This window comes from Vespula vulgaris, chromosome 5 (assembly GCF_905475345.1).
Source record: "Vespula vulgaris chromosome 5, iyVesVulg1.1, whole genome shotgun sequence".
NCBI lineage: Eukaryota > Metazoa > Arthropoda > Insecta > Hymenoptera > Vespidae > Vespula > Vespula vulgaris.
The window spans coordinates 1625001-1650393 of NC_066590.1; the positions used below are offsets into that span (position 1 = coordinate 1625001).

At 31.5% G+C, this 25393-nt stretch overlaps 1 protein-coding gene across 4 annotated transcripts in view; it reads left to right on the plus strand.

Moving 5' to 3' along the window:
- LOC127064286 (myosin-IIIb-like) overlaps positions 1 to 23663 on the plus strand; it is a 25803-nt gene extending 2140 nt beyond the window's left edge. The window contains exons 1-17 of one of the 4 annotated variants that reach the window (XM_050995140.1): positions 13225 to 13535; positions 14148 to 14482; positions 14969 to 15250; positions 15365 to 15949; positions 16058 to 16449; positions 16600 to 16928; positions 17024 to 17530; positions 17640 to 17926; positions 18080 to 18354; positions 18470 to 18837; positions 18956 to 19078; positions 19197 to 19453; positions 19571 to 19779; positions 19934 to 20014; positions 21113 to 21280; positions 21536 to 21557; positions 21859 to 22017. In XM_050995140.1, the coding sequence (XP_050851097.1) occupies positions 13520 to 13535; positions 14148 to 14482; positions 14969 to 15250; positions 15365 to 15949; positions 16058 to 16449; positions 16600 to 16928; positions 17024 to 17530; positions 17640 to 17926; positions 18080 to 18354; positions 18470 to 18837; positions 18956 to 19078; positions 19197 to 19453; positions 19571 to 19779; positions 19934 to 20014; positions 21113 to 21280; positions 21536 to 21557; positions 21859 to 21870 (4248 nt within the window). In that variant the 5' untranslated portion in view covers positions 13225 to 13519 and the 3' untranslated portion in view covers positions 21871 to 22017. Of the gene's footprint in view, positions 1 to 13224; positions 13536 to 14147; positions 14483 to 14968; positions 15251 to 15364; positions 15950 to 16057; positions 16450 to 16599; positions 16929 to 17023; positions 17531 to 17639; positions 17927 to 18079; positions 18355 to 18469; positions 18838 to 18955; positions 19079 to 19196; positions 19454 to 19570; positions 19780 to 19933; positions 20015 to 21112; positions 21281 to 21535; positions 21558 to 21858 lie in introns of those variants that run through there. The other 3 variants (XM_050995137.1, XM_050995138.1, XM_050995139.1) reach the window with 3 other exon arrangements.
- Positions 23664 to 25393: the final 1730 nt, after the last annotated feature.

Here is a 25393-nt window from a genome sequence, read left to right on the forward strand (position 1 = left end):
ACCCAGAACAATGAATACGTAAATCGAGATTTATGATATAAGATTTCGAAACATAAAACATATACGACGTTGTAAAATCCATATGTCTCATAAAGAATAAGTTTTGTTGAATTATTACGATTTAATTTTTCATAATATTTTAACGTTATAAGAAAATGCGAATAAAAATGATATAGAAGGAAGAAGAAGAGAAAGAAGAAAAAATAAGAAAACAAGGGAAAAAAGAAATAGAAAAAGAAAAAGAAAAAAAAAAAAGAACTGAAGAAACGAATGATATAATTCTATGTGGGATTTAGCCCATAAAAGCACATCCATGGAATGCACCGTTTCGTTTAGTTACGGGTATTAGTCTAAGCACGTTTTATTTGTTCCGTTCTAAAGCGTATTTCTCTTACAAAAGTACATGTGTGTATATAACATTAACAGATATAGATATATTTATATATGTATATTTATATATGCGTGTATGTGTGTATATATATATATATAGATATATATACATAACAGTACGTTAAGATATAATTACATAATCTTAAGATAGGAAGAAGAAACGAGTGAATGGAACGAAGAGTGTATACGGTGTCAATTAAAGACGAATTAATTGCTATCGCGTTCAGAATATCATACGTAATGATATTCGTTTATTATTTGTAAAATAAGTTGTTACGCGGAAAGCTGATGATTCTAATGAATTTACATATAGTAAGTCACCGTAAACGATTTCAGTCGACTTTGAATTTTAAATGACAAAAATTATATATTTTCTTGATGATTGTTGACAATTATTGATATTCAGAAAAAAAGAGAAAGAAGCAGAGAGAGAGAGAAAGAGAGTTAGATAACTTCGATGAAGGTATGATTATAGAGATGTTACGATAATAACTATTGCTCTCTTGGTAAAAATAAAAGTTTCTCTATGTCGATAGAGATAATAATCGGTTAAGGAAGTACAACGACATCGACAATGTTTATTTGTAGAAAATAGGTAACGATTGTGCAATGAGAGTAATAGAAAATACTATTAAATTCTTCTTGGAGGTTTCAATGGTTGGAGAAGATATCGAGAAAGTTTAGATATATCTATGTACTTTCTTTATTTCATTAGTTTTTATAACATAATAATCCGGATTTTTACTTTCTTTCTTTTTTATTTTTTTTATTTTTCTTTTTTTTTTTATAGGATCTTATCGTTTAATGCTTCAGGTACTTGACTTTTTTTTCTTTTTGCAATTCGATACACACGTTGATTCAATATAAAAAATTGTCACTCGTAAATATTTCGAAGGAAGTTTCTTTTTAAAGTTGATGATTGATTGTTCGAGTCTTTCTGTTTCGTCCGATTTCAATTTGCAATTGCTTTAATTTTTTTTTCCTTTTTTTTTTTAGATCACAAATAAATCATCGCGTGATTCTTTCCGTGAGAATTTTTATAACTTTCTCTTGCGTTATTCACGTAATTCATCGAGGAGAAAGAAAAAAAGAGAGATAAGAAAGAAAGAAAGGAAGGAAGAAGGAAAGAAAGAAATAAATAAATAAAGAGAGAAAGAAAGAAAAAAAGAAAGAAAGGAAGAAAGAAAGCATGTTGTCTAATGAGTATAATAAATTCAGTATAATACAGTACGATTACTGTTACGCATTAAACACCGACGATTAGAATCTTTACGAATCATTCGTCGGAAAAAAATAATCATTTCCGATAAAGAATTAAAACGTATGATTAATATGCCATTTCAACCATTTTTACGATTAATTTGAAGAAAGTCACGATTAATGTTATCATTTTCATTCGTCGTTGATATAAAAGATATGTAAATTCTTTTTTCAAGAATTTCGTTGATGCTATATATAGAAAGCACATATTTCTTTTTTCTTTTCTTTTTTTAGAACTCGTATATAAATATATATATATATATATATATATATATATATATATATATATAGATAGATAAATAGATAGCAAATATTTTTTTTTTATAGCGACTGAACATAATTCATGAGGAAGGAACGAGATATTGATGTCGGAATCGATAAGTCATATATTTAAAATGTGATAAGAGATATCATCGACGGTCATCAAATATATGTTGATACATACATATATATATATATATATATATATATATATATATATATATATATATTTACATACATACACCTACATATATGCATATATAAATGTAATTAATCTCTATATACATAATAATATTACCGGTTTTCTTTGTTGTCCTCGTTCGATGCCACGAGTTCATTATTGATTTATTCGATTTGTTGGTGTTAAATGATAGGAACATTATCTTTTAAATTCATACGAGAAAGCTCAATATATACATACGCATATATAAGATGGGTCAAAAACTGTTGAATAAAGTCAGTAGTTTTTAGGTTTGTAGTTTTACGGTCTGAAAGAAAAATGTAAGAAAAGAGAAAAAAGATTGTCAAAAGATTGATAAAAAGTCTTGAAAGAGATTATTTTCAAAATTGTTTGAGAACATAGGTGTACCTATGAAACATGTATGTAAGTATATACATTTTTACGAAAGGCTTATTTCTCAGGAAAGTAGTTTATGTTTTTTTTTTTTTTTAAAGGAATAGATTAGTTAGTAGAGCGATTAGAAATATCGAAATATTTATTTCTATGCTTTCTAAGGAATTTGTGAGATAGTCTCGCATGCAAATTATCGGCTCAGCGAACACTCGTAAGGACTTTCGATGAATCCATATAATTGCGATACGGTTTTCTCTCGGTGGCAGACTTGATATATATCTATGTACGTATACCTTTTTATTTATTTATCTATAGTAATATTTCGTAGCTTGGAAAAGGCAATGGACAAAGGTAGAAAGAAAGCGAATTATTCGATTTTGTTCCCGTTCTATTCGGTCGATCGTGTAACGATCGTGACGAATTTCGAATAAAAGGATGCTTTCACCAATTCGTTCGATCATTTTCTTGCGATATAATCTGGAAACGGTCTATAACAACGCAACTTCCGTTCTTCTTTTCCGTTGTTATTTTAATTTCTTCCATTTTGTTTTTAAATTCCTCTTCGTTAGAGATTTTCGAGCTGTTGAAAAGTATTTTTTGTTCTTTTCTTTTTCCGTTATATATTTTTTCTTGTTTCTAGCAGCTGGTGCACTTATCGTTATCCCCAATGGTACACAGTAAACGTCCTATAAATAACTTTAGTAGATAAACGATATTTGTTTTGCGGATAGGAATATCTTTATTAGTCGATACTACTATTTTTAACTATTTCTTGCTTTATGTCGGAAATAATAATAAAGAGAAAAAAAGAACAAAATAATAATAGTAGAAAATAATAGTAATAATAAATAGTCAAATAATAATAATAATTAAAAACAATGGACAGAAATAGTTAGATAGATAGATAGATAAATAGATAGATAGATAGATAGAGAAAGAGAGAGAACAAATATTTTTTATATTTTTTTATTTTTTTTTTTTTTATTTACATATAAGTAATACATTTTGTAATTATTCGTTAATAATCTTATGTGCCTTTTTGTTCCCATAATAATTTACCAAAGGAGTGTTTAAAATCTACGTATCAGGTTGCCCTTCTTCTCACGGATTTAATCGTTCATTCTCACACGGCTTTATTCTCGGACGTACTTACTTACTTCTTGTTTTAGAGAACCGGTAGCGAGTATGTAAGTAAGTACATACAGCTTGTGTGGGAATTCTCGAGGACGTACGAGCTCTCTTCGTCTTTGCATAGACAAGTCTCTATTTCTTTTCTAAATACGCAGTTACATAAACACATACGTAGTTATATAGATACATAGATATGTTTCTATAGTACGACGTTAACTAATAAGGAAGAAATATTAAAATTAATACGATTATCGCGAAATATAGAAAATAAAATAATTTCGATCATTTAAATAGATGAATCTTCGATTCATCATTATTATTAAATATTTATATATATTATTAATTGTACATACGCATGTATATATATATATATATATATATATATATATATATATATGTATGCACTGTCGATGATCACTTAAGTATAATTAAAACGATCGATGATTGAGCATTATGAAGGTATTCGAAAGGTGTTCTCCTGACGACTTTCCGACCGGTTATACGAGTTCTTTTGTTTCAATAAAAAAATTCTCTCTCTCTCTCTTTCTCTCTTTATCTGGACGTGTGTATATATATATATATATATATATATATATATATATATATATATATATAGGGATCAAGTTGTGTTAGCCCCCGATTATACTTTTGTACGACTTTCATGGCCTTTTCATAAGTCATAACTTGTCAAAAGTAATTTGTTGTGAATTTTTACTCTTCATTTTTTTTTTTAGTTTCTCCGTTTGACAATTATCATCCTCGATCAGAATCATCATCATAACTTTGATTTCAGATAAACATTAATAGAGAAAGAAAGATAGAAAGGGAGAGAGAGAAATTGATTCGATTGTAAGAGCATAAATGATTAATAGCTAGATCAATTAAGGTTATCGCGATATATTTTGATCGGATCTTAATGCGCGATTCGATTTCTTCTTCTCGTTTCTCATCCGATCGATCTTCTTTCGTCGATCTTATTTTCTTTATTCGATCAGAAACAATCTATCTATGATCTTGCGATAGGTTTGCTGCTGCCGCTGCTATTGTTGTTGGTGTTGATGTTGCTCTTACTTGCATATGTATGCATCTATTATATATTGTATCTATCTATGTATGTATATACGTATGTAGTATATATCTAACGCTTTTCCCGATTGTCGAGCGCGTTTAATAGAGCGATACTTCGTGGTTCGTTTGAAGATTTCGATCGTTAAAAGTAACTACTCTCGTAAGCCTCGTGTTCTATCCGTTTACGAAACTCCTCTGTCAAGTGATGGCTCGTTGAACCGATACGAAACGAAGAACGGCGACCTGATTAATTTAAATGAAAGTGCTCCGCGTTCGTAATTCGTAAGTCCCTTCGATAGAAAACAGTTCGATCGTTTCACTCTTTTCTCTCTCTCTCTCTTTTTCTCTTTCTTTTTTTCTCTTTTTCTTTCTTTTTTTTCCTCTTTACTTTCATCATTATTATACTAATGAGATTAATGTCCTTTTCACTTTTTCTATTCGATTGTATGCAGCTCGAGGATATACGTAAAGTGCCGTTGGGTTATCGCGAAGATCACTGACGGATTTAACTTTCAAAAGGCCCGAGACGTTGAAAATTTGTTGGTATATAATTCCCATTAAAATAAATCAATTATGCATAATACATATATCTACATTTTCTCGTTTCAACTGTTCATGCAAATCGCGATAACGAAATGAGGAATTAAAATAAAACATAAATTCGATTATATATATAGTTGTACATATTCATATACATATATATATATATATACATATTATATACATAAATATATGTATTATATGTACACACATACATATATGTATATATACAATTATATACTTTAGGTTTTATTACATATATATATATTTATTATACACACACACATATATATAATGTTAAATTAAATTTATTTTTATTGTAACGTATAATATAAATTATGTTTTATCGCTGGGGGCCCATTATCAAGTGTGTTAATCCATTATTGACAATTATATCAAGATATGCAAAGTTCATCGAGAATTTTTAATTCGTGGAAAATTTTTTCAATTGATCTCAATCACGAGAGACAGTATATCTCCAAGAGAGTTAGTACCGAAAAAAATAAAGAAGATAAAAAAACATCGTCAATATTTTTAAACTCGTTTACGCATTTTGTAGGCTCGTTAAAAGTAATTAATATAAAAACGAGTTTTTCGCGATAATACTACATCTGTAAACGAAAAAACATTGACGTTATTTATTTGATTTGTACGAACTATTTTTTTTTTCTCGAAACTTATACGGAAGCATTATAATTTAATTTTTCTTGACGAATATTTTTTTCTTACTTATTGAATTTCTTTTGTAACACGCGATAGAGTTTTCAAGACGAATCCAACCATGCGACCAAGTCCGAATATTAAAAGATCGCAGATAAGTAAGTGCCATTTTTAATTGCATGTCAGAATAGTCGTCCTTATTATGCAGCGAACGTTCAACGTTGGCTGATTATAGTTAGCTTTAACGAGTAAACGTAGCTTTTCAAGACGTATCCAACGTTCTGAATGAGGTCGAATATTAAAAAATTTGCAGATAAGTAAATGCCATTTTTAATTGCACTGCACAATATAATCAGTATGCAGCGAGTGTCCAACGTTGGCTGATTATAGTCACTTTTAGTAAGTAAACGTACCTTTTCAAGACGTATCCAACGTTACGAGTAAATCTGAATATTAAAAAATCGTAAATAAGTACTGGCATTTTTAATTGCATGCCAATATAGTCAGTCATCTTTATAGTGTGTAGCAAGCGTTGCTTGATTATGGTAACCTTTAGTAAAAAGTAACGTCTGGTTGTACGTCATTTCTATTTTTTTTCTTTTTCTCTTTTTTTTATTATTTATGAAAGATCATAAATTCGGTATGAAGTATCGATCTGATCATTTTATCTACGGCATATCGGCAAATATTTGTAAGTAGTTCGAAAGTGTCATGGAAACGTACTTACTTATTTACATCGATATTGATAGATATTTTACTTAGATAGATAGATAGATAGATAGATAGATAGACAGATAGATTACTTATATCAAATTATATAATCAATACGAGGTAATCTGTTATTTCAAATAGGATCGAGATCTATATATTTTAAAGAATTTTAATAAATCCAATATGTTGTCTATCTATCTCCAGATTCGATCGATATCTATATTCTTCCAACGATTTTCTGTTATCTTATTTAATTAAATGAAAATCTAAGGATCTATTCCAATAAATGAATAATTTCTTACTAAACGTAGTATTTATTTAGCGGATGTTCATTCGAAGTAATACGTGCGTTAATGTATCTAATAACGCGAGGAAAATCGTCTTTCCGATTTACATTAGTCGAGGACGATGAGTCAATGACATTTCATTTTGTATTGCTCGGTAATGTTCGCTTTTTGCTGATTCCATCTTGAATCGTTCATTACAACGGGAAATCGAAGTTAACTATAACTTATGCACATAATTTTTGTAGTTACTTACTTACATGGTATATAGGAGCTCGTTAGCGATGGTTAGAAAACTATCTTGACATTCCGTTTCTAATTTTCATTCTTATATGCATCATTGTTTAAAAGAAATATTTTCTTTCGAAAGAAAAGTAAACGAAAGGTAATGGAAAGATTCCACGGTTTTATAATAATGGAATGAATCATAAAAACAATAAAAATCTCTGAAGAGATTTGTTTTAATTCGACATCTACGCGTATATTTTTCGCGTTATAATTTTTTGTTTTGTTTCTTTTTTTTTTTTTTTTACGTAAGTTTGAACGATCAGATGAACAATTGAAATACAAAAGGAACGTTAGTTAGACCGTAACGAGAATGAAAGCGGCCGGCAGAGTGTCCAACAACGGTCAAAGGTTCGAAAGTAGGGCTTCGCATTATCACGGCATTAACACACTTCTACGAAGTCGCAGGTGCAACGACACCCATATATTTTTCAAGGACCTCACTTGTATATATACATATATACGTCTTTGACAATATAAATAACGTTAGGATTATTATTATAATAACGTTAGAAAATATTTCTTTTAAAGGATGATGCATATAAGAAAGAAAATTAATATTTTCTATCAAAGTAAATAAACAACAATAATAATTTTGATATAATAAAAATTTGCCTTGCATCTTTTTTATACTATAATATATATATATATATAATATGTAATAGCAAATTTTATATTATAATATTTTATACTTGTATCGCAATATCGTTTATTTGAAAAATTTTTTTTCATTACATCATTGTTTTCTTTTCTTTTCTTTTCTTTTTTTTTTTAATTATATCCATAAGGGTATTCGTAAAATATCGTTCGCCGAGCAAAATATAATATTAAGCAATGATCGATCGATATAGAAATTTATTTCGATCTTGTTACAATCGTTTGACTAGTAATAATTTCTAATATAAAATCGTCTGGTATGTTGATGATACTTAAAAGAGAAAAAAAAAGATTTTGTAAAAACACTCGGCAGATATACTTTGCCAACGATTAGTGTCGATCGAAGAAAAATGAAGATAATAGTAGAAGTTTATGTTTGACGATTAGGTCGTTGATCGACGACAAGATCATTATCGCTATGCCATAAATATGTCTTTCTCTCTTTCTCTCGATAAGAATTATAGTCCCAATAACGAAATCATGTATATTTCACGACTCTCTTTAGTCAGTCTATCTTCGAATCGTTAATGGACGTTATTATGCGCGCATATGGTTGTATCGTATACCTATACGTGCCATTACGTAGTTAACCGCGTAAATACGAGTGTGCGCACGCGTTCCCGGAAATCAAATGTTGGACTTGGTGTGCCTAATAAGCTCTCTCTTAAGTACCATGAAAAACAAACACAGTATCGATTTCTACGAAGCGTGATATGATTTTATGTCGATGACTGGATATATGCGTCATTGATTTAATCCGAAAGATAGGAAAACGAGATAAAGTCAATAAAAGAAACAAATTCTCGTCTCATTACAACTAGAGTGGTAATTCCCAAACGTACGTTTTTTCCTGTTTTTTTTTTTTCACTTTTAACGTGATAATAAAATCAATCAAATCTCGAAAATTATATATATATATATATATATATATATATATATATAAAGTTAATAGATATTTATTTTTCATGAAAAACTTTAATTGACTTTCTCTTCAATGAATATAAATTTTATATATATATATATAAAATATATAATTGTTATATATATAATATATATAAATATTTATATATATAATTTTATGTATATATATATAAATATGCACACACATAAATTTATATATATCTCTTCCCCTTTTATGAGTCGTATGTTCCACATTAGAAAACACTGCCCTAGAGTGTTTCGATCGGGCCTGCGGTCGCGTCTCGAAGTCGCCACAAAACCGATATCGATCCTAAAAATTCAGTGATATTTTGATCTCTCTCTCTCTCTCTCTCTCTCTCTCTCTTTCCCTCTCCTTCTCCGTCTCTCTATCTTTGTTCATAGGATCGATTAAATATTGATTTCTCGAGATAAAATGTAAAAATTAGATAATTTAATATGACGCTATTTCGTCAGGTATAAATCAATATCGATTAAATTTTTACCACAGTTTCGAATAATATTAAAGTAGTATTATATTAAGTGTGTGTACATATACATACATACATACATACATATATATATATATAAAGTTTGAAATTATGAGATTTTTTATAGATAAATATTCATAATAATATTAAACATACGCAGCATTGTATATTTCGATGCAATTATGCAATTATATATTTTCCTATAAAAGAAAAAAAAAAAGAAAAGAAAAGAAAAGAAAAGAAAAACGGAATATATAGATATAAATCGAATTCAATTTCATACATGCATATTTATCGTATCAGCATAAATGTGAATAATGTAAATCTTATTTCTTTTTCATTTTTCTTTTTTATCTTTTTCCTTCCTTTTCATAAGGTATAAAAAAGAAGAAGAAGAAGAAGTAATTTTACTATTTAATTATGTACATAGATACATAGTAATAAAAATAATGATTCGATATCATATTATTTACATGCGAATATTTTGTTATGCATCGGTCGTGTCGCTTCTAATATGTTAATGGACTTTCACGTTTGCGAGAATACAAAATTGAAATTAAGGGAATTTTATTAATTGAGAGTTTTTCGCTTGTGATCATTTTGCTCTTGGCAATAAAGAGAAAAAGGAAAGAGAGAGAGACAGAAAGAGAAAGAGACAGAGACAGACAGAGAGAGAGAGAGAGAGAGAGAGAGAGGGAATCATCAAGAGAGAGGGTGCGGCTTTGTGGTCATTGATAGAACTCACTGTACCGTTACACCGTCACGCTGAAAGGATCGAATCGACGGAATTAGATGTGTGAAACCGTGCTATCGAGACTAATGTATATGTTTGTACATGAATATGCTCTGTGTTATCTTTTAGAATTTACATTCATCCAGTTCCTCGTCGAATCATGATAAAGAGGATTTCGTTTCATCGAATCTCTTTCTCGTTTGTATGTATCTTTTTTTGTAGGATCATTTTGAGAATCTCTATCAAGTGAGAAAGTCATTTAAACGTTTCAAATTTATCGATTAGGGTTACTAATTTTTTTTGTTGGATTTCTCTCTCTTTCTCTCTATTTTTGTATATATACATTTTTTTGTATATATAATATAAATTTGTAAAATTACAAATTTATATATTTATATTATAAATTTATATTTATATTTTTAAATTTATATACATTTATAATTTATAATTAAATTTATATTTTAATTATAAATTTATATATACATATATATATATATGATTTTGAAGTAATTATATCAAAATTGGGACACTGTGTAATATAATATACATCCTGAAGTAGGTATATAAAAATTGGTTATATATTTCTCTGTGTGTATATATCTATATATAATTGTTTCTCTAATTTTGTGTTTTATAAATTATTCGCAATACGTAGATTTTCAAATTAAAATTTTTAAAAACTGCTTGATAATTAAGTAAAATTGTTTCTTGATTATTATTATCATTGTTCGTGATAATAACGAAAGATAATTATCGTTTGTTCTCCTCTTTTTTTATCCACGCATTGTCGATCGACGATTACTTAAAAATTCAATAACATATCAGTTAAATATATCAAAATTAAGAACGGACACTGTTTAACGCAATAAACGATATCGTAATGACGATTAATTAGAATTGCAGATGTATTTCAATAATTACATAACCCGCATTTGCATATGCAAACACGTGCATAATTTTGATCGGTCATCGATTTGTAGTCAAATAATCAAAATCGTCGTCGTCCTTTTAACGTTATTATCAAGTCAAACGTCTTGTTTATTTATAAAAAAAAAAAAAAAAAAATTAAGAAAAGAAGAAGAGAGACAACAAAAATTGATTAACTTACAGCGATAATACGGAGTAATAATTCGATCGTAAATTTTGTAGTTTAATAACGGATAGATCGTAGAACGATAGGTAGAAATTTTCATTTTTCATAAAAATATATATATATCTTTACTTTTTTTTTTTAGAGAAATGAAATCAGCTCTATATCGAGTCGATATATCGAGACTGTGTTTCGATGATCTATAGTGTATCAAACGTATAAAGAATATCGTAGAAGAGGCAGTAACGGACAGTCTAATGCGTTAGCGAGAGAGACATTACTTTGCACAGTTGGATCTTTAAGCCGATTTCACGTTGGGTTTCTTCGCTCTAATACCTCCATGAACACGTGATCGGATGGATAGTCCGATCGGTTATTGCCGTGCGATCGATACTAGCTATGCACACCTTCAGGAGAAAGAATTATCGATCCGTGAAGTTCGATCTTTTTTCTCTTTTTTTCTTTATTTTTTTTCTATCTTTTTCTTTTTTCCATCGGGATTCTCTCGACCATTTCAATGAGAAATTGTAGATCTTCGATTTACGGTTATATTTTTTTCAAGTCTACGAGGAATCGAATGGGTGTGGTATCGATAGACATTGATCGTTTCGCTTGAGAACTTCTCGATCGTCGACGGTGTAGATCATTGTGGGTGTTTGGTTTAGAAAAGAAAAAAAAATTTGTTCAGTCGAACAAGCTAACGGATCTGACGAACCTCGATTCTCTTTATCGAATCGTTCTCACGATAGTAACGTTACTCCATCGATCGAAAAAGAAAAATAATTTTCTTCTTTTTTTTTGATTTATCGTATTACATTGATTTCGAATCGTTTCCATTTTCTTTTTTGTTATATTAATTTTTTTTCTTCTTTGCTTTCTTCTTCTTCTTCAGTCGGAAAAAGATCGTGCATCTGAAAGATCTGTCTTTTAAATTTATTCCACACACATGTATCATACATCATATGCCTTTTCTTCAACGCTTTCTCGAACGCTGAAAATAGCAAGCGATTTAAATGTAAAATTTATTCGTCATAGTTTTCCAACGTTCAAGGATCAGGTTAGATTAACTTTATGCGATTGAATTCGTTGTGGAAAAAGCGATGAACGTGAAACCCTCTTGCTCTCTATCGGCGCGATAGATTAAATAGAAAGGTAATATACGTATTAGTTTCAAATGGCTTCTTAACGTTTATTAAAGCTAACAGATATGATTTCGAGCGTAACTATTGGCTTAACTTATAACTAAATTTATTAAAATGAAATTAAAAAAGCAAGAAAAAAGAAAAAAAAAATTCCAAAAAAGAAAATATAAAAAAAAAATCGAATAAAAAGTTTGGAAAGATTTTTATTTCAGATCAATTTTTTTTCGATCCTCGATCGTTAATTAGATTTTTTTCTTTTTTTCTTTTTTTTATTTAGGGCAATTAACTTAGTCTTAGGTAAGTGTCGTCTTAGGTAAGAAACAAAGACAAATAAGTTCGTTTTTCTTTTCATTTTTGCAGTATCAATTTAGGATTGATGTTACTATTATAAAGAATTATAAATTAGAAATGCTATACTAGATATAACTTTAATCTATAAATGTCTCGTCCAATTCCGTATAACAAAAATGTCGTGCGAAACCGTAGCTGGCTTCCAACCTTATCCGGCTTCGCACAATGGCGTAGAATATTTGCGGTTAACCTTCGGAACGTTATCCATTAAAATACGAATAATAATTGAATATTGATTGACGACAATTTACGTGAAATACAAATTTAAAAGAAATTAATATTTAAAAAAATTATAAACACACGTGATAGATTTCTATTCGAATTTGTTAAAAATGTATTCTTTAGATTAGAATATCAAGCAGATAAATTATTAAATATTAAATTAATTCAACGAGGAGAAAAGAAACAGAATTGGTTGTAAAAAATGTTTCTACAAATATTTGTGAAATTTTTCTAGAATACGGATTATGTTTGAATTTAAATAATGCATAAATAGGATTTAATAATGTATACAGGTATATACATACATACGTATATATACATATATATATGAAGATTATTGATCGAGATGAATTATTAAAAAGAAAAAAAAAAATGATATGAAGAAAGAAAATAGAAAACAATTACAAAGCGAAAAAATTTAAAGAAAAAGAAAATGTAGAACAAAATGGGATCGACACGTAACTATCATCCCCTTTTCGCAAGACCTATTTCTGTCGAGGGCCACATAGAACTGCGCCGGTCTTATAAAGTCTAATCTCATTAAGGCACTAACAGGTATCTGGTTAGAAAACGAAAGACTGTCCAGTCGTATTTCAAGCATCCAGCAAGACAAACAGTGTTCACACTGATATATTCTACGATCTCGATGATATATTGAGAATATTTCTTGTCTCTTTTTTCCTTGTTGCTTTTCTCCGTTTCTTTTCTTTTTTTCTCGGTGAAAACTCTCCCTCTCTGTTTTTCTCTGAAAATGGGTGATATAATCGGTTGGTAAAAAAAGTTTTTATTACGATTTTCCAAGCTAACGTTTCGATATATTTCTTCTTTTTTATTTATTTAATTATTTTTTCCTCTCTCTCATTCGAACGAGAATCCATGAGAATTTTCTCGTTGTCTTGAGGTCAATCTTGGGAGGAGGCAAAATAACGAAAATATGTTAATAGCGAAAAGATAAATATCTTCACACGGCATCGAATTAACTTCGAAGGTTGAAAGTGGTCACGGTGTATAATTAGGTCGACGGTTCCAATGATCTTTTTTTCTTTTTTTTTTTTTATAATACGCACATGCGAGAGTATAAAGAGAAGTGTAAAGATTCGATTATCAAGATATTTTCATTTTTTTTTCTTTTTATTTTATTTTATTCAACATACGCGAATGTATATTTACGCGTGGAATGTGGAAGTAATAGAGGAAATTCGTTCGTCGTGATATGGAAAAAGAGCATGTCTCGTTTTATTATCATTATCGTTATTATTTATTTATTTGTGTCAAGAAAAAAAAATATTAAAAAGGAAGCATCGAACGTCTTTCAAAAAAAAAAAAGATCAAGATCCATCACTCTTCTTTTTTTTCTTTTTTGTTCTTTTTTTATATAGAGATGACCGGAGGTGGGACCAATATGGCGTATCATGGACTAAGTCAACACGTAAACTTCGACGTAATACCAGAGCCAGGAGATCGTTTCATTTTGGAGGAGCTTATAGGGGAAGGTACTTACGGCGAAGTGTATTCCGCTTACGATAAGGAAACTGACAACAAAGTGGCGATCAAGATCCTTGAAAATGTAGCTGATAATATAGAAGAGATCGAGGAGGAGTATCTAGTTTTAAGAGACCTAAGCTCGCATCCTAATATTCCAATATTTCATGGATTATATTTGAAAAGAGCAAAACCTGCTCAGGAGGAGGATCAACTATGGTTCGTAATGGAGGTACATCTTTCTCGGTCATAATATATTCCTCCTAATTAATTAGTAACGAAAGTTAACACGTTAATGCCTTTCAATTCCTCTACGTTGAATATTTTTTTCTTTTAATTTTTTCCTTCTTTCTTTTTCTTTTTCTTTTTGAAACCGTGCTCGTGCTAAAGAGCGTACAGATGAATAATAATAATAATAATAATAAAGAAGTGTAATTAGAAATTCGTAAATTCGCATCGTCCATTAGGATGATACGGTGTACATACTTTCCAAAGAGTGTGTGGACGATGTACTTAAATATAATCTACGTTAGAATCTTCTCGACATAATAATAAATGTGTTTGTGGATACATAGCATATATAATTTAACCAGTTATATGTATATATATATATATATATATATGTGTGTGTGTGTGTACGTACGTACGTACGTATGTGCTTATTTAGTTATATACGTTAAAAGGCAACCGCGTGAAAAGTTAATGAATCTTGTTCCAGTTATGCACGGGAGGCTCGGTGACCGATCTTGTCCAGGGTTTAAAAAAACGTTCTACCCGTCTAACGGATAGGCAGATAGCATATATACTTCGAGAAACTGTCGAAGCATTGATTTATCTTCATGGTAATCACTGTATGCACCGAGATGTCAAAGGTCATAATATTTTATTAACCGAAGAAGCACGAGTTAAACTGGTAGACTTCGGGGTTTCTTCTCATCTAGCCGAGACCTTGGCGAGGAAAAATACTTCCGTTGGTACGCCATATTGGATGGCACCCGAGGTATATTTATCAATTTTTGACAGAAATCATTCTTTTTCTTTTCTTTTCCCGTTACTTTGACCAATTCAAAAAATATATATCAAACGGTTGAGAAAAATATTTTTGATCGATCAGGTAATCGCTTGCGAACAACAATTGGATTCTTCTTACGATTCACGATGCGACGTTTGGTCGGTTGGAATAACAGCGATAGAATTGGCCGAAGGTGATCCACCTTTGTCCGAACTTCATCCAATGAGAGCACTCTTTCAAATACCTAGAAATCCACCCCCGTCATTGAAAAATCCAGACATACATAATCCAGAAGTTTCGGACTTCATTGCCGAATGTCTCGTCAAGGATCTCGAACATCGACCGTTTGCTAGCGAACTCAAAGAGCATCCGTTGTTGATGAACATCGAATCTGAGATAGAGGAAATCAGGAAAGAACTTTCGAACGAAATTCGTAGACAAAGAACCGATGGTAGAGTTCAAAGACAACCGGAGATAACGACTAAACATGGCAAACTTAAAACCGATCGCAAAGCCAGGCCGGAGAAAATGTATAGGGATGATTTGGCTGCTCTTGACATGTTATCGGAGGACGCTATCGTTGATCAGTTACAGCATCGTTACGAGCAGGGACAGATTTACACTTACATCGGTGATATACTGGTCGCCGTTAATCCCTTTACCAATTTGGGCCTTTACACGGGAATCGTAAGTTTCGTAATTTCGTTTTTTACGGCATACTTTTCAGGATCATCGAGCTTTCTTTTCTTTTTTTCTTTTTTTTTTTTTTATTGTAATTTTTTTATTTTTTCTTAGGAACAAAGAAGATACAAAGGTCAAGCAAGGTCGGACAATCCGCCACACATTTTTGCGGTCGCCGATGCCGCCTATCAAGCGTTACTTCATCAACGTCAAAATCAAGCGATCGTGATCAGCGGTGAATCAGGAGCAGGAAAGACAGAGAGTGCGAATTTGTTGCTGAAACAATTGGTTTATCTTAGCAAAGCACCGAATCGTAATTTGGAGGAAAGAATTCTACAGATCAATCCGATAATGGAGGCTTTTGGGAACGCCACGACCGGTATTAACGCCAACTCATCTAGATTTGGAAAGTATTTGGATCTAACAATGACCAAAGGTGGCAAGGTCACTGGCGCAAGAATCTCCGTTTATCTTCTGGAACAATCTCGTGTGGTAGCTCAGGCCGAGTAAGTCTTTTAATTACGTGTTTTATTTTTTTGTTTTTTCCTTTTGTCTTTCTTTCACTTGGATATTCAAACGAAAATAAAATTATTCGGAGAAAAAGAAAAGGTAGGAAGGAAGGAACGAACGAAAGTACATTTTTATTCGTTTTTCAGGGGCGAACGAAATTTTCATGTATTTTATTACATGTACGACGGTTTAGCGGCTGACAATCGTTTAGCCGAGTTTCATTTGGATAGCAGCCTTCGAGAACATCATCGATATCTTACCGATCGTAGTCATAATTCTCCAAATTATGTCGATAAGTTTCAACAACTGAAAGTTGGCTTCAAAGTATTGGGCTTTCGGGATAGCGAAGTGGATACTGTTTATGGAGTATTGGCAGCTATACTTCATTTAGGGGATATCGAGTTTGCTGAAGTTGCCAGTGAGGATAATACGGATAACAAGAGTAGAGTTATAGACACTGCTCCTCTCGATAGAGGTAAAGTTTCCTTTTTCGAATAGTATATTCAGGATAATAAAGTCCAATTACAAATACGTAATTTATGTTAATTCGTAACTCGATCGTTTCGATAGTTTCGAAATTGCTGGGTGTCGAACCAAACGATTTATTGGAGGCTTTAACATCAAACTCGGTCATGACGAGAGGTGAAACGATCACGAGAAATAATACCGTAGCCGAAGCCTGTGCCGCACGAGATGCCATGGCTAAAGGACTCTACGGGAGACTCTTCGATTGGATGGTCAATCAAATAAATTGCTTGTTGTGCTTCAATCGTTCGCCCAATTACGAGCCATTGGCTATCGGTTTGTTGGATATATTTGGCTTCGAGAATTTCCCACGGAATTCGTTCGAACAACTTTGCATAAATATAGCGAACGAACAGATTCAGTATTATTTCAATCAGCATATATTCACTTGGGAACAACAAGAGTACATGGCCGAGGGTATACCGGTCGATCTCGTTGAGTTTTCAGATAATCGACCGGTTCTAGATATGCTATTGAGCAAACCAATGGGTTTGTTGGCACTTTTGGACGAAGAAAGTCGTTTCCCTCGGGCGACCAATAGATCTTTGATAGGTAAGAATTAGAAAAATACGAGAGTAATAATAAATCTAATTCCATCGATATTTTTTCTATCATTTGGATTTACCTCGTGCGATCGATTTATTTATTTATCCATCAACAGAGAAATTTCACAACAACATAAAGTCCAAGTTCTACGTAAGACCAAAATCCGACGCTGTTTGTTTCGCGGTTCATCACTTCGCTGGACGTGTAGTTTACCAAGCCGAAGGATTCCTTGAGAAGAATAGAAACTTCCTGCCTCCTGAAGTAATACAACTTGTACGGCAATCTCAGTTCGACATGGTCCGCTTCTTGTTCCAGTGTCCGATCACCAAGACCGGCAACCTCTACTCGGCCGTCCATGAAACTGACTCGAGAAAGTTGTCGCAATCTAACCAAAATACAAAGGTACACCCGAGAGATACTAGACAATTATAATAATTCCATATATATAGCTTAAGAAAACAACCTCTCGTCGAAGTTTCCTCCTCGAGACCGATCTTACAGTTGTTATCAATCTTACAGCTTGAAAGGATTTTCTTCTTTATATCATTATTTTAGGAACGTTACTCCAGTCGTGGCTTAGCATCGCAATCTAGAGCTCAGCAAACTGTAGCAACGTACTTCCGTTATTCCTTGATGGATCTTCTACAAAAAATGGTCTCGGGTTCTCCGCAATTCGTCAGATGTATCAAACCGAACGACTCGAGAAGTCCACGTTTCTTCGACAAGGAAAAAGTTGTAAAACAATTGAGATACACCGGGGTTTTGGAGACCATTCGAATAAGACAAAATGGCTTCTCTCATAGAATACCTTTCAACGAGTTTCTAAAAAGGTAAAAACTCGAATTCAAATCCGATAGTTAAAAATTCAATACTTTACAAAATTTTAATAAACCTACGTTTTTATTAAATACTGTCTTTTTTTTTTTTTTTTTTTAATAAATTCAGATACTGTTTCCTCGCGTTTGGTTACGACGAACGAGTGGTAGCCAATCGTGACAATTGTCGATTACTTTTGATACGTTTGAAGATGGACGGTTGGGCATTGGGAAAGACAAAAGTATTTTTAAAATATTACCACGTCGAATTCTTGTCGAAAATGTACGAGGAACAATTGAAGAAGATTATAATGGTACAAGCGTGCGTACGTAGATGGTTAGCAAAAATACGATTCAACAAACAAAAGTGGCAGTTCGCAATCTCTGTCGTTACTCTTCAACGACATATCAGAGGTTGGTTAACGCGTAAGCACGTTGAAAAGGAGATGTTGAGGAAACGTGCCGAAGAAGAAGCTACCGTGTTGAAGAAGGTTCAGAGTTAGTAACCAATATCAATAATTCTTTCATTAAATTAAATAATTTATTCGTTTTATATGAAGAGAGAGAGAGAGAGAGAGAGAGAAACGTAAGAGAAACGTATTATCGTTTGTTTCAGATGAGGAAACTTTGGTATTGCGTAGAGAATCTAGAGCAGAAATTGCAAGGAACGATGATGAAAATGAAATATCTCAGACGGAAAACTCGAAGGAGAACGAAGCTGCTGTTATTATACAGAGTCGTAAGTAGTTTTTTTTTTATCGTTTATCGTTTACACCCAAACATGAAAAAAAAAAGAAGAAATAAATTAAGTGATCTCGTTTAAACGTGAAAAATGATTAATCGTACGTTTTTGATAGACTTCAGAGGTTATTCCGTTCGCAAACGTTTTGGCGTGGAATCAGAGGAACATTTCAAAAAAATTTTGAATGATTGCGATAATCAAGAAGACGCGACACGGGCATTGATCGCCGAGGGCGTTAAAGATGAGGATGCTGAGTTCATCGTACAGAGATGGTACAAGAAAGAGGAAAGGGTGCACAAGTCACCACCACCTATAAAGGATCATATTCATCCTAAATTGAGACAAGCCGATTTAATTCAATTTTCTCAAAACGTATGTTTCATTCGAACGATCTATATAATATTATTCTTATACAACTGAATAATATTTATTAATGAAATAAGATTGATAAGAATGAAAAAGAAATCGACAGAAAAATTTGTAAAATAGGTTCACATGAAGAATCAAGATATTCATAAGAATCTTCGACGCAACAAACCGGGTGTCCGATTAAACGACATCGAGGAACCACCAACCGATTATGTACGTCCCGATGGATTTAATATGGTACAACCGATTTTGCGATATCGAAGTGGTTCTCAACCTGAGAGCGAGGAGACCATCAAATATTATCGGGATTTAAAAGAGGAAATGAGCAGGTAAGTAATAGATTGATCGCTTAAAAAAGAAAAAAAATATATATATATAAATAACAATATCGAGAGGATATTAATATTTCTTCTAATCGATTACGATTGAATCGGTAATTCGATCACTCAATTTTTCGAATGATTTTGGCACTCGCATCGGAAGTGGTTCGGACTTCGAAGAAGACGAAGTTGGCTGGGACTTACCGTTGATACAGCTAGAAAATGACCTTCATCCTTCAGCGAGGTACCATTTCGTCCACGTTTCGTCGAAAATTATTCTATTAGCTTCGTTAAAGAGACACGTTTTTTCCTCTTTAATTATATTTCATTTACGTTTATTTCATTCGTCGAATTTATTCCTCTGGTTGGCAACGATTTCAAACAATTTCTTTTCTTCTTCTTCTTTTCTTTTCTTTTCTTTTTTTTTTCCATCAACTTGTTTGACTTTCACTTCTCCTCCTTTCTATTTTAATTTCCCTAAGAGAAATTTTTACTCGGAAACAATGTTAAAGTTTTTAACAGACTATACAGGTCGTGTTCACGATTAGTTTCTTTCCCTTCTTTTTTTCTTTCCTTTCTTTCTTTTTTTTTTTTATTTTAGTCCTGTAAAAGAATCGTTCAAAATACGAAGCCATTAAAGTTAATAACCGTAGATATATGTATATCTTGTTGGAGTCAGTAGCAAGAATCGTTTGGACCCTCGCCAAACTTTGTACTAGTGGCTATGCATTTTGTATTAAAAATATTTATGCGTATTCACTTTCTTTGCCAGCTCGATATCGAACACGGAATCAATTTGGATTTTCTTTTTTCGTTCTCTTTTATTTTTCCTTCTTCTTCACCCTACTTTCACAAATCACAAGAAGGCCTGTGCTCGTTTTTTGTCACAAAAAAAAATCTTCTGTTATTCTTTGCACAGGGTTTCGTAGAAGGAGTGTTATCTTTCTTTCTTATTTTTTATTTTCTTAAATAATCTTTTAGCGAAACGATATAAAACGTGTACATATATCTTTTTACTTTATTTAATTGATTCAATTTTTTTTTCTAATTACATGTAGCAAAATACTATACGAATATATTCTCTTTCATACATATATATATGTGTCTATATGTGTGTATGCAATTGGAGTTATATTCCGTATTGGCATAGACGTATAGTAGATAGATATGTTTACGTAGTTTGATTTAAATCGAAAATTTGGATGCTTCTCGCTCTAGAATGTATATTTGTGTCCTTCGAAGGACAAGGACTGCATACGTCGATATTGTACATAGAGAATAGTTTGGCACAGATTTAAACGATATGAGGATAATTTAATGAATTTCTCTCGTTGGCAAACAGGAGTCGAACGGGTCAGATTCTGGAAGTGAGTGCCGAGAGGATGGATCGTCTGGCAGCTCAGGGCGACTTTGTGGTAGCACCGGAACAACATCTCTCCGAAATTTGGCACAAAGCTTTGAGAAATCCGGACGAATCAGAAAGAAAAGACAATTCGGAAAAATCCATCAGGTATATACATTTCTCGAGATAGATCCGGTCCGATCCGTCAACAATTTTCTTTCTACTTATCTTTTTCTTTTATCTTTCGTTTCGTTCTTCTCGCTTTATCTTTTTTTCATAGATTAATTTTTTTCTCTGTATTCTTCTCTCTCTCTCTCTCTCTATTTTTTTCTTTTTTTGTTTAAATGAAATACATTATTTTCGAGCGAAGTCTTCAAACTCGTTGTTAACTAATACTTATTTATATCTTTTATTCGTTATCAGAGGTATCATGGCAAACTTCCAGGTAAAATACAAAAAGAAATTTTAACATCAGTAGATCGTCATAAGTCTTTCGCTCATTTAGAAAAATATTATAGTTTCGTGCGTTAATGAATATATACACATATGCACACACACACACACACACACAAATATATATATATATTTTTAACGTTACTCATATAAATAATAACGTAAACAGTGCTCTGAGTAGTCGAGAATAATCAATAGAACTCGTATCTCATCATCGTTAATGGAAATTCAACGATCGAAGTAAAGCGTTCTATCTCGTTAAGTAAAACCTTAAACATTATTCATGCTTCCAGTACAAGGACTAATGACCTGCATGGCAAGAACGTGCGGCCTAGAGGGTGCAATCCGTACGGTAGATCGCTTGCAGTCGACTCTCCGCGTTTCAACGATCGAAATGGCGTACAAACACGAGCAGCCGATAAATACGGTGATGCAAATCACCGACGAGAGAATTTCATAAATGGTTATAGGAATGAGTTGAATTGGCAGAGTTTCGCGAACAACGGAAGGATCGATCAGAGGAAGGGTTTGAATGCATTGAAGATTACGAATGGTTTGAAGAGTAACATTAACGACAGGCAAATATTGTATCGTGTCAGTGACACGAAACAGAACGGTTTCCTTGGAAGAAATAATCGGGAGAAGGAAGGAAGTAACAACAACAATAACAATAACAGTAACAATAATAATAATAATAATAATAATAATAATAATAATATTAATAACAATAATAAAAATCATAAGAATATTAATAACATAAATAACAACAACAATCAGGCGAAAAATGGTCTGGACCATTTCGTCGTTAATCAGAATGCTATGAACGGAAGGATACTTTTACGAAAGGATTTGTGGAAGAACGGATTCGGTGTTCCAGTCGACGTGAGACATTTATTAAGACCGACTGTCGTCGAAAAGCGACAAGAGAATCGTCGAGTAGAATACGATGCGGAGGACATTAATGGACCGTACAATTTCAGACAGCTATTGAGACCAGCCGAGTATCTTCCAACCGAGTCCCTTAGAAAGAGAAAAGGTGGAATGGCCTGTAACAATGCTGCTGTTATCAGTAAAGATAAAATACCGGAAAAACACGTTAAGAGAAAAGCTCCTCTAGCACCCGATCAGAACAAAATTGTTGTCAATGTTAAAAAATGAATTGCGAAGGTGATAGAAATTTGACAAAGGATCGGCAATTTTTCTTTTTATATATTTATTTATTTAATTTAATTCTTCTTCGATCGATCGATGACGATTACGTCGATTACTTCGACGATCGTATTACGAATGTCCCTGTTAATTTAGTTTTTAAAAACTTTGAAATATCGTTACGTTAGGTATCGTTGAATCGTTATAGATTGAGATTGTCGAAAAAAATGTTCGAAGATGTTGAAGATGTTTAACTTAGTTGTTCAGTCGTAGACGCCAAGAGTTTCTTTTAACGAATTTCGCGTTTCGTGCTACAAAATGAAGTACCGTGCGGTTAACTACTACCATAAAAGATAACATAGGAAAATCAATACGTTGGTTTAATATTATTCGTCGGACGTGCGTATTAATATAGTTAGAACGAATTTTAGCACTAGTCATGTTTTAGCTTTACATATTATTATTATTATTATTTCTATTACTACTACCACCATTACTATTTAGGTTTAGTCGCATTCGATAGAATTACATTTCGATATAATAGTACACGTTTAAAAGTATAGTGCGAGAGCGTTGTCCCTTCCTTCGTTCTGTTTTTTGTTTTCTTTTGCCTTCCATGACAGGTTGGTCTTATAAGAAATAAGAGATAAATAAATAAAAGAAGAAAAAATAAATAAATAAAAAGAAAAAAAAGTAGAAAAGAGAAAAGAAAATAAAACAAAAAAAAAATGAAGAAACAAAACATGAATTAGGGATCAGTTAAAGTTTGTTCAAAATAATTACATCATTGTTACGTCATTTATTGTTTCAATCGATGCAAGAAAAGGGAACTGTTATAACAGGTATTTCTTTTCTTTTTTTTTTTTGTTTAAAATTCATAATCATTGATTGATGGCAACTGTGAAAACCGCATTTTTTAGAAAACAATAAAGACTTCTGTGTAAAAATATTATACGATATACGAGAATTTCTCGAATTTTTTCGTGTTTGTCTTTCTCTCACATACACACACATACACACTTTATATACGTTATATTGTAATTTTATTATAAGTTTATAAACAAATATCCGCTATTATTTAGAGAACTTTTTTTTATATAACATTTTCTATTTCTCTTAATAAATTTAAAAAAGGATTTATATATGCAGTAACCTTCACAATTGAAAATTAAAAAAAAATCTGGTAATCGGTATTCCGAACGTTTATATTATACACACACATATATATACAGATGGATCGGTGGATTAAACTTATAAATAATAATTAATAAATTATTAAATAATTAATAAAAGTAAATAAGAATAATTAGGAAATTTGCATAAGTTCGATAAAAAAGTTTTCTATTCGTTTCTCTAAGAAATTATTTTAGAGTACTACTATATCCAATTTATTTATCTGTTGAAATATAATTATTACAATATAAAACATGTAATAAGTACTTCAATGTTTAATCGGAATTAAATCGAAACGATTTTTAAAGAAAAAAGAAAAAATTTTTCAACGTGCGATCATTCGTTCGGTAGTACTAGAATTCCATAAGATTTACGATAAATACTACCAACGTCTAACCACGTGGAGATTGCTGCATCTGGAAACCAACACAATCTGACGTTGACTCTAAAATCTGTGTTCTCACCCGACACGAGCTAATTCTAACACGAACGATCATCTAATCGAAATTTCGAGCATTAGAACGACTTTTAATCGCGCTCGTGAAACACCCACGCTAGTGTTAGAATAACGATGACACTATTTTAAAATCGGCGTTTCCGTGGTGACATGACTTGACATTAAAGTTTTGTCGTTTGGAAAGCGAAAATTTCGATGATCACTCGTCGTAGAATAAAACTGTTTCGGTAGTTGTCAAAAACGCATGGACGTTCGTTTTAAGAGATGTTATATAGAGATAAGAATTCATTGAAAATTTAAGTGTATTGAAATATTAAATTAAAATTATAATAATTAATACAGCGAATTTATTATCGTTTAAATATTGGTTTATTATATCATGGCTGCAACATAGATCGTTTAAATTATTACAAAATTATCGAAAGTACAAATTATCAAAGTATTTCCCTACGGATAGAGAGAATTTCAATGTTTACTCGTTGGAATGCAAGAGAATACTAGAATAACAGTTTATCTAACTACTACTACTACTACTACTACTACTATTACTACTGGATTATATACTATGAATTATTTCTACTGGCGAAATTACTAATAACAGAACGAACAAAAAATTAATACTGAAAGTTTTAATTCACAGATGACGTGGAAACGATCTCGTGTTTCGATTTTAATAAAAATAATACGTAATACAAAATATATATACAATAAATAAAATATAAAATATATATATATAAAATAATATATATACAAAAAAAGAAGTATATTAATTGATTACGCTCGTTTACGTTGATGCAGTAAAAAAAAAAAGGAAAGAAAAGAACTGGCATCCATACAAGTCTCAAAAGCAACGATTTCTGAATTACAATTCTGGACACTTGCCATTTTCCTATTCGTTTCTTCGAAGATTTTTACATCGTTAATTTATGAAATGGAAAAAGAAACTAGATATTTTTCTTAAAATTTAATAATATCTAGAAAACTAAGACTCTATTTGGCATGGACGGCTGAACAACACTCATTATTTTATTATTTTCTTACGCTTAAAA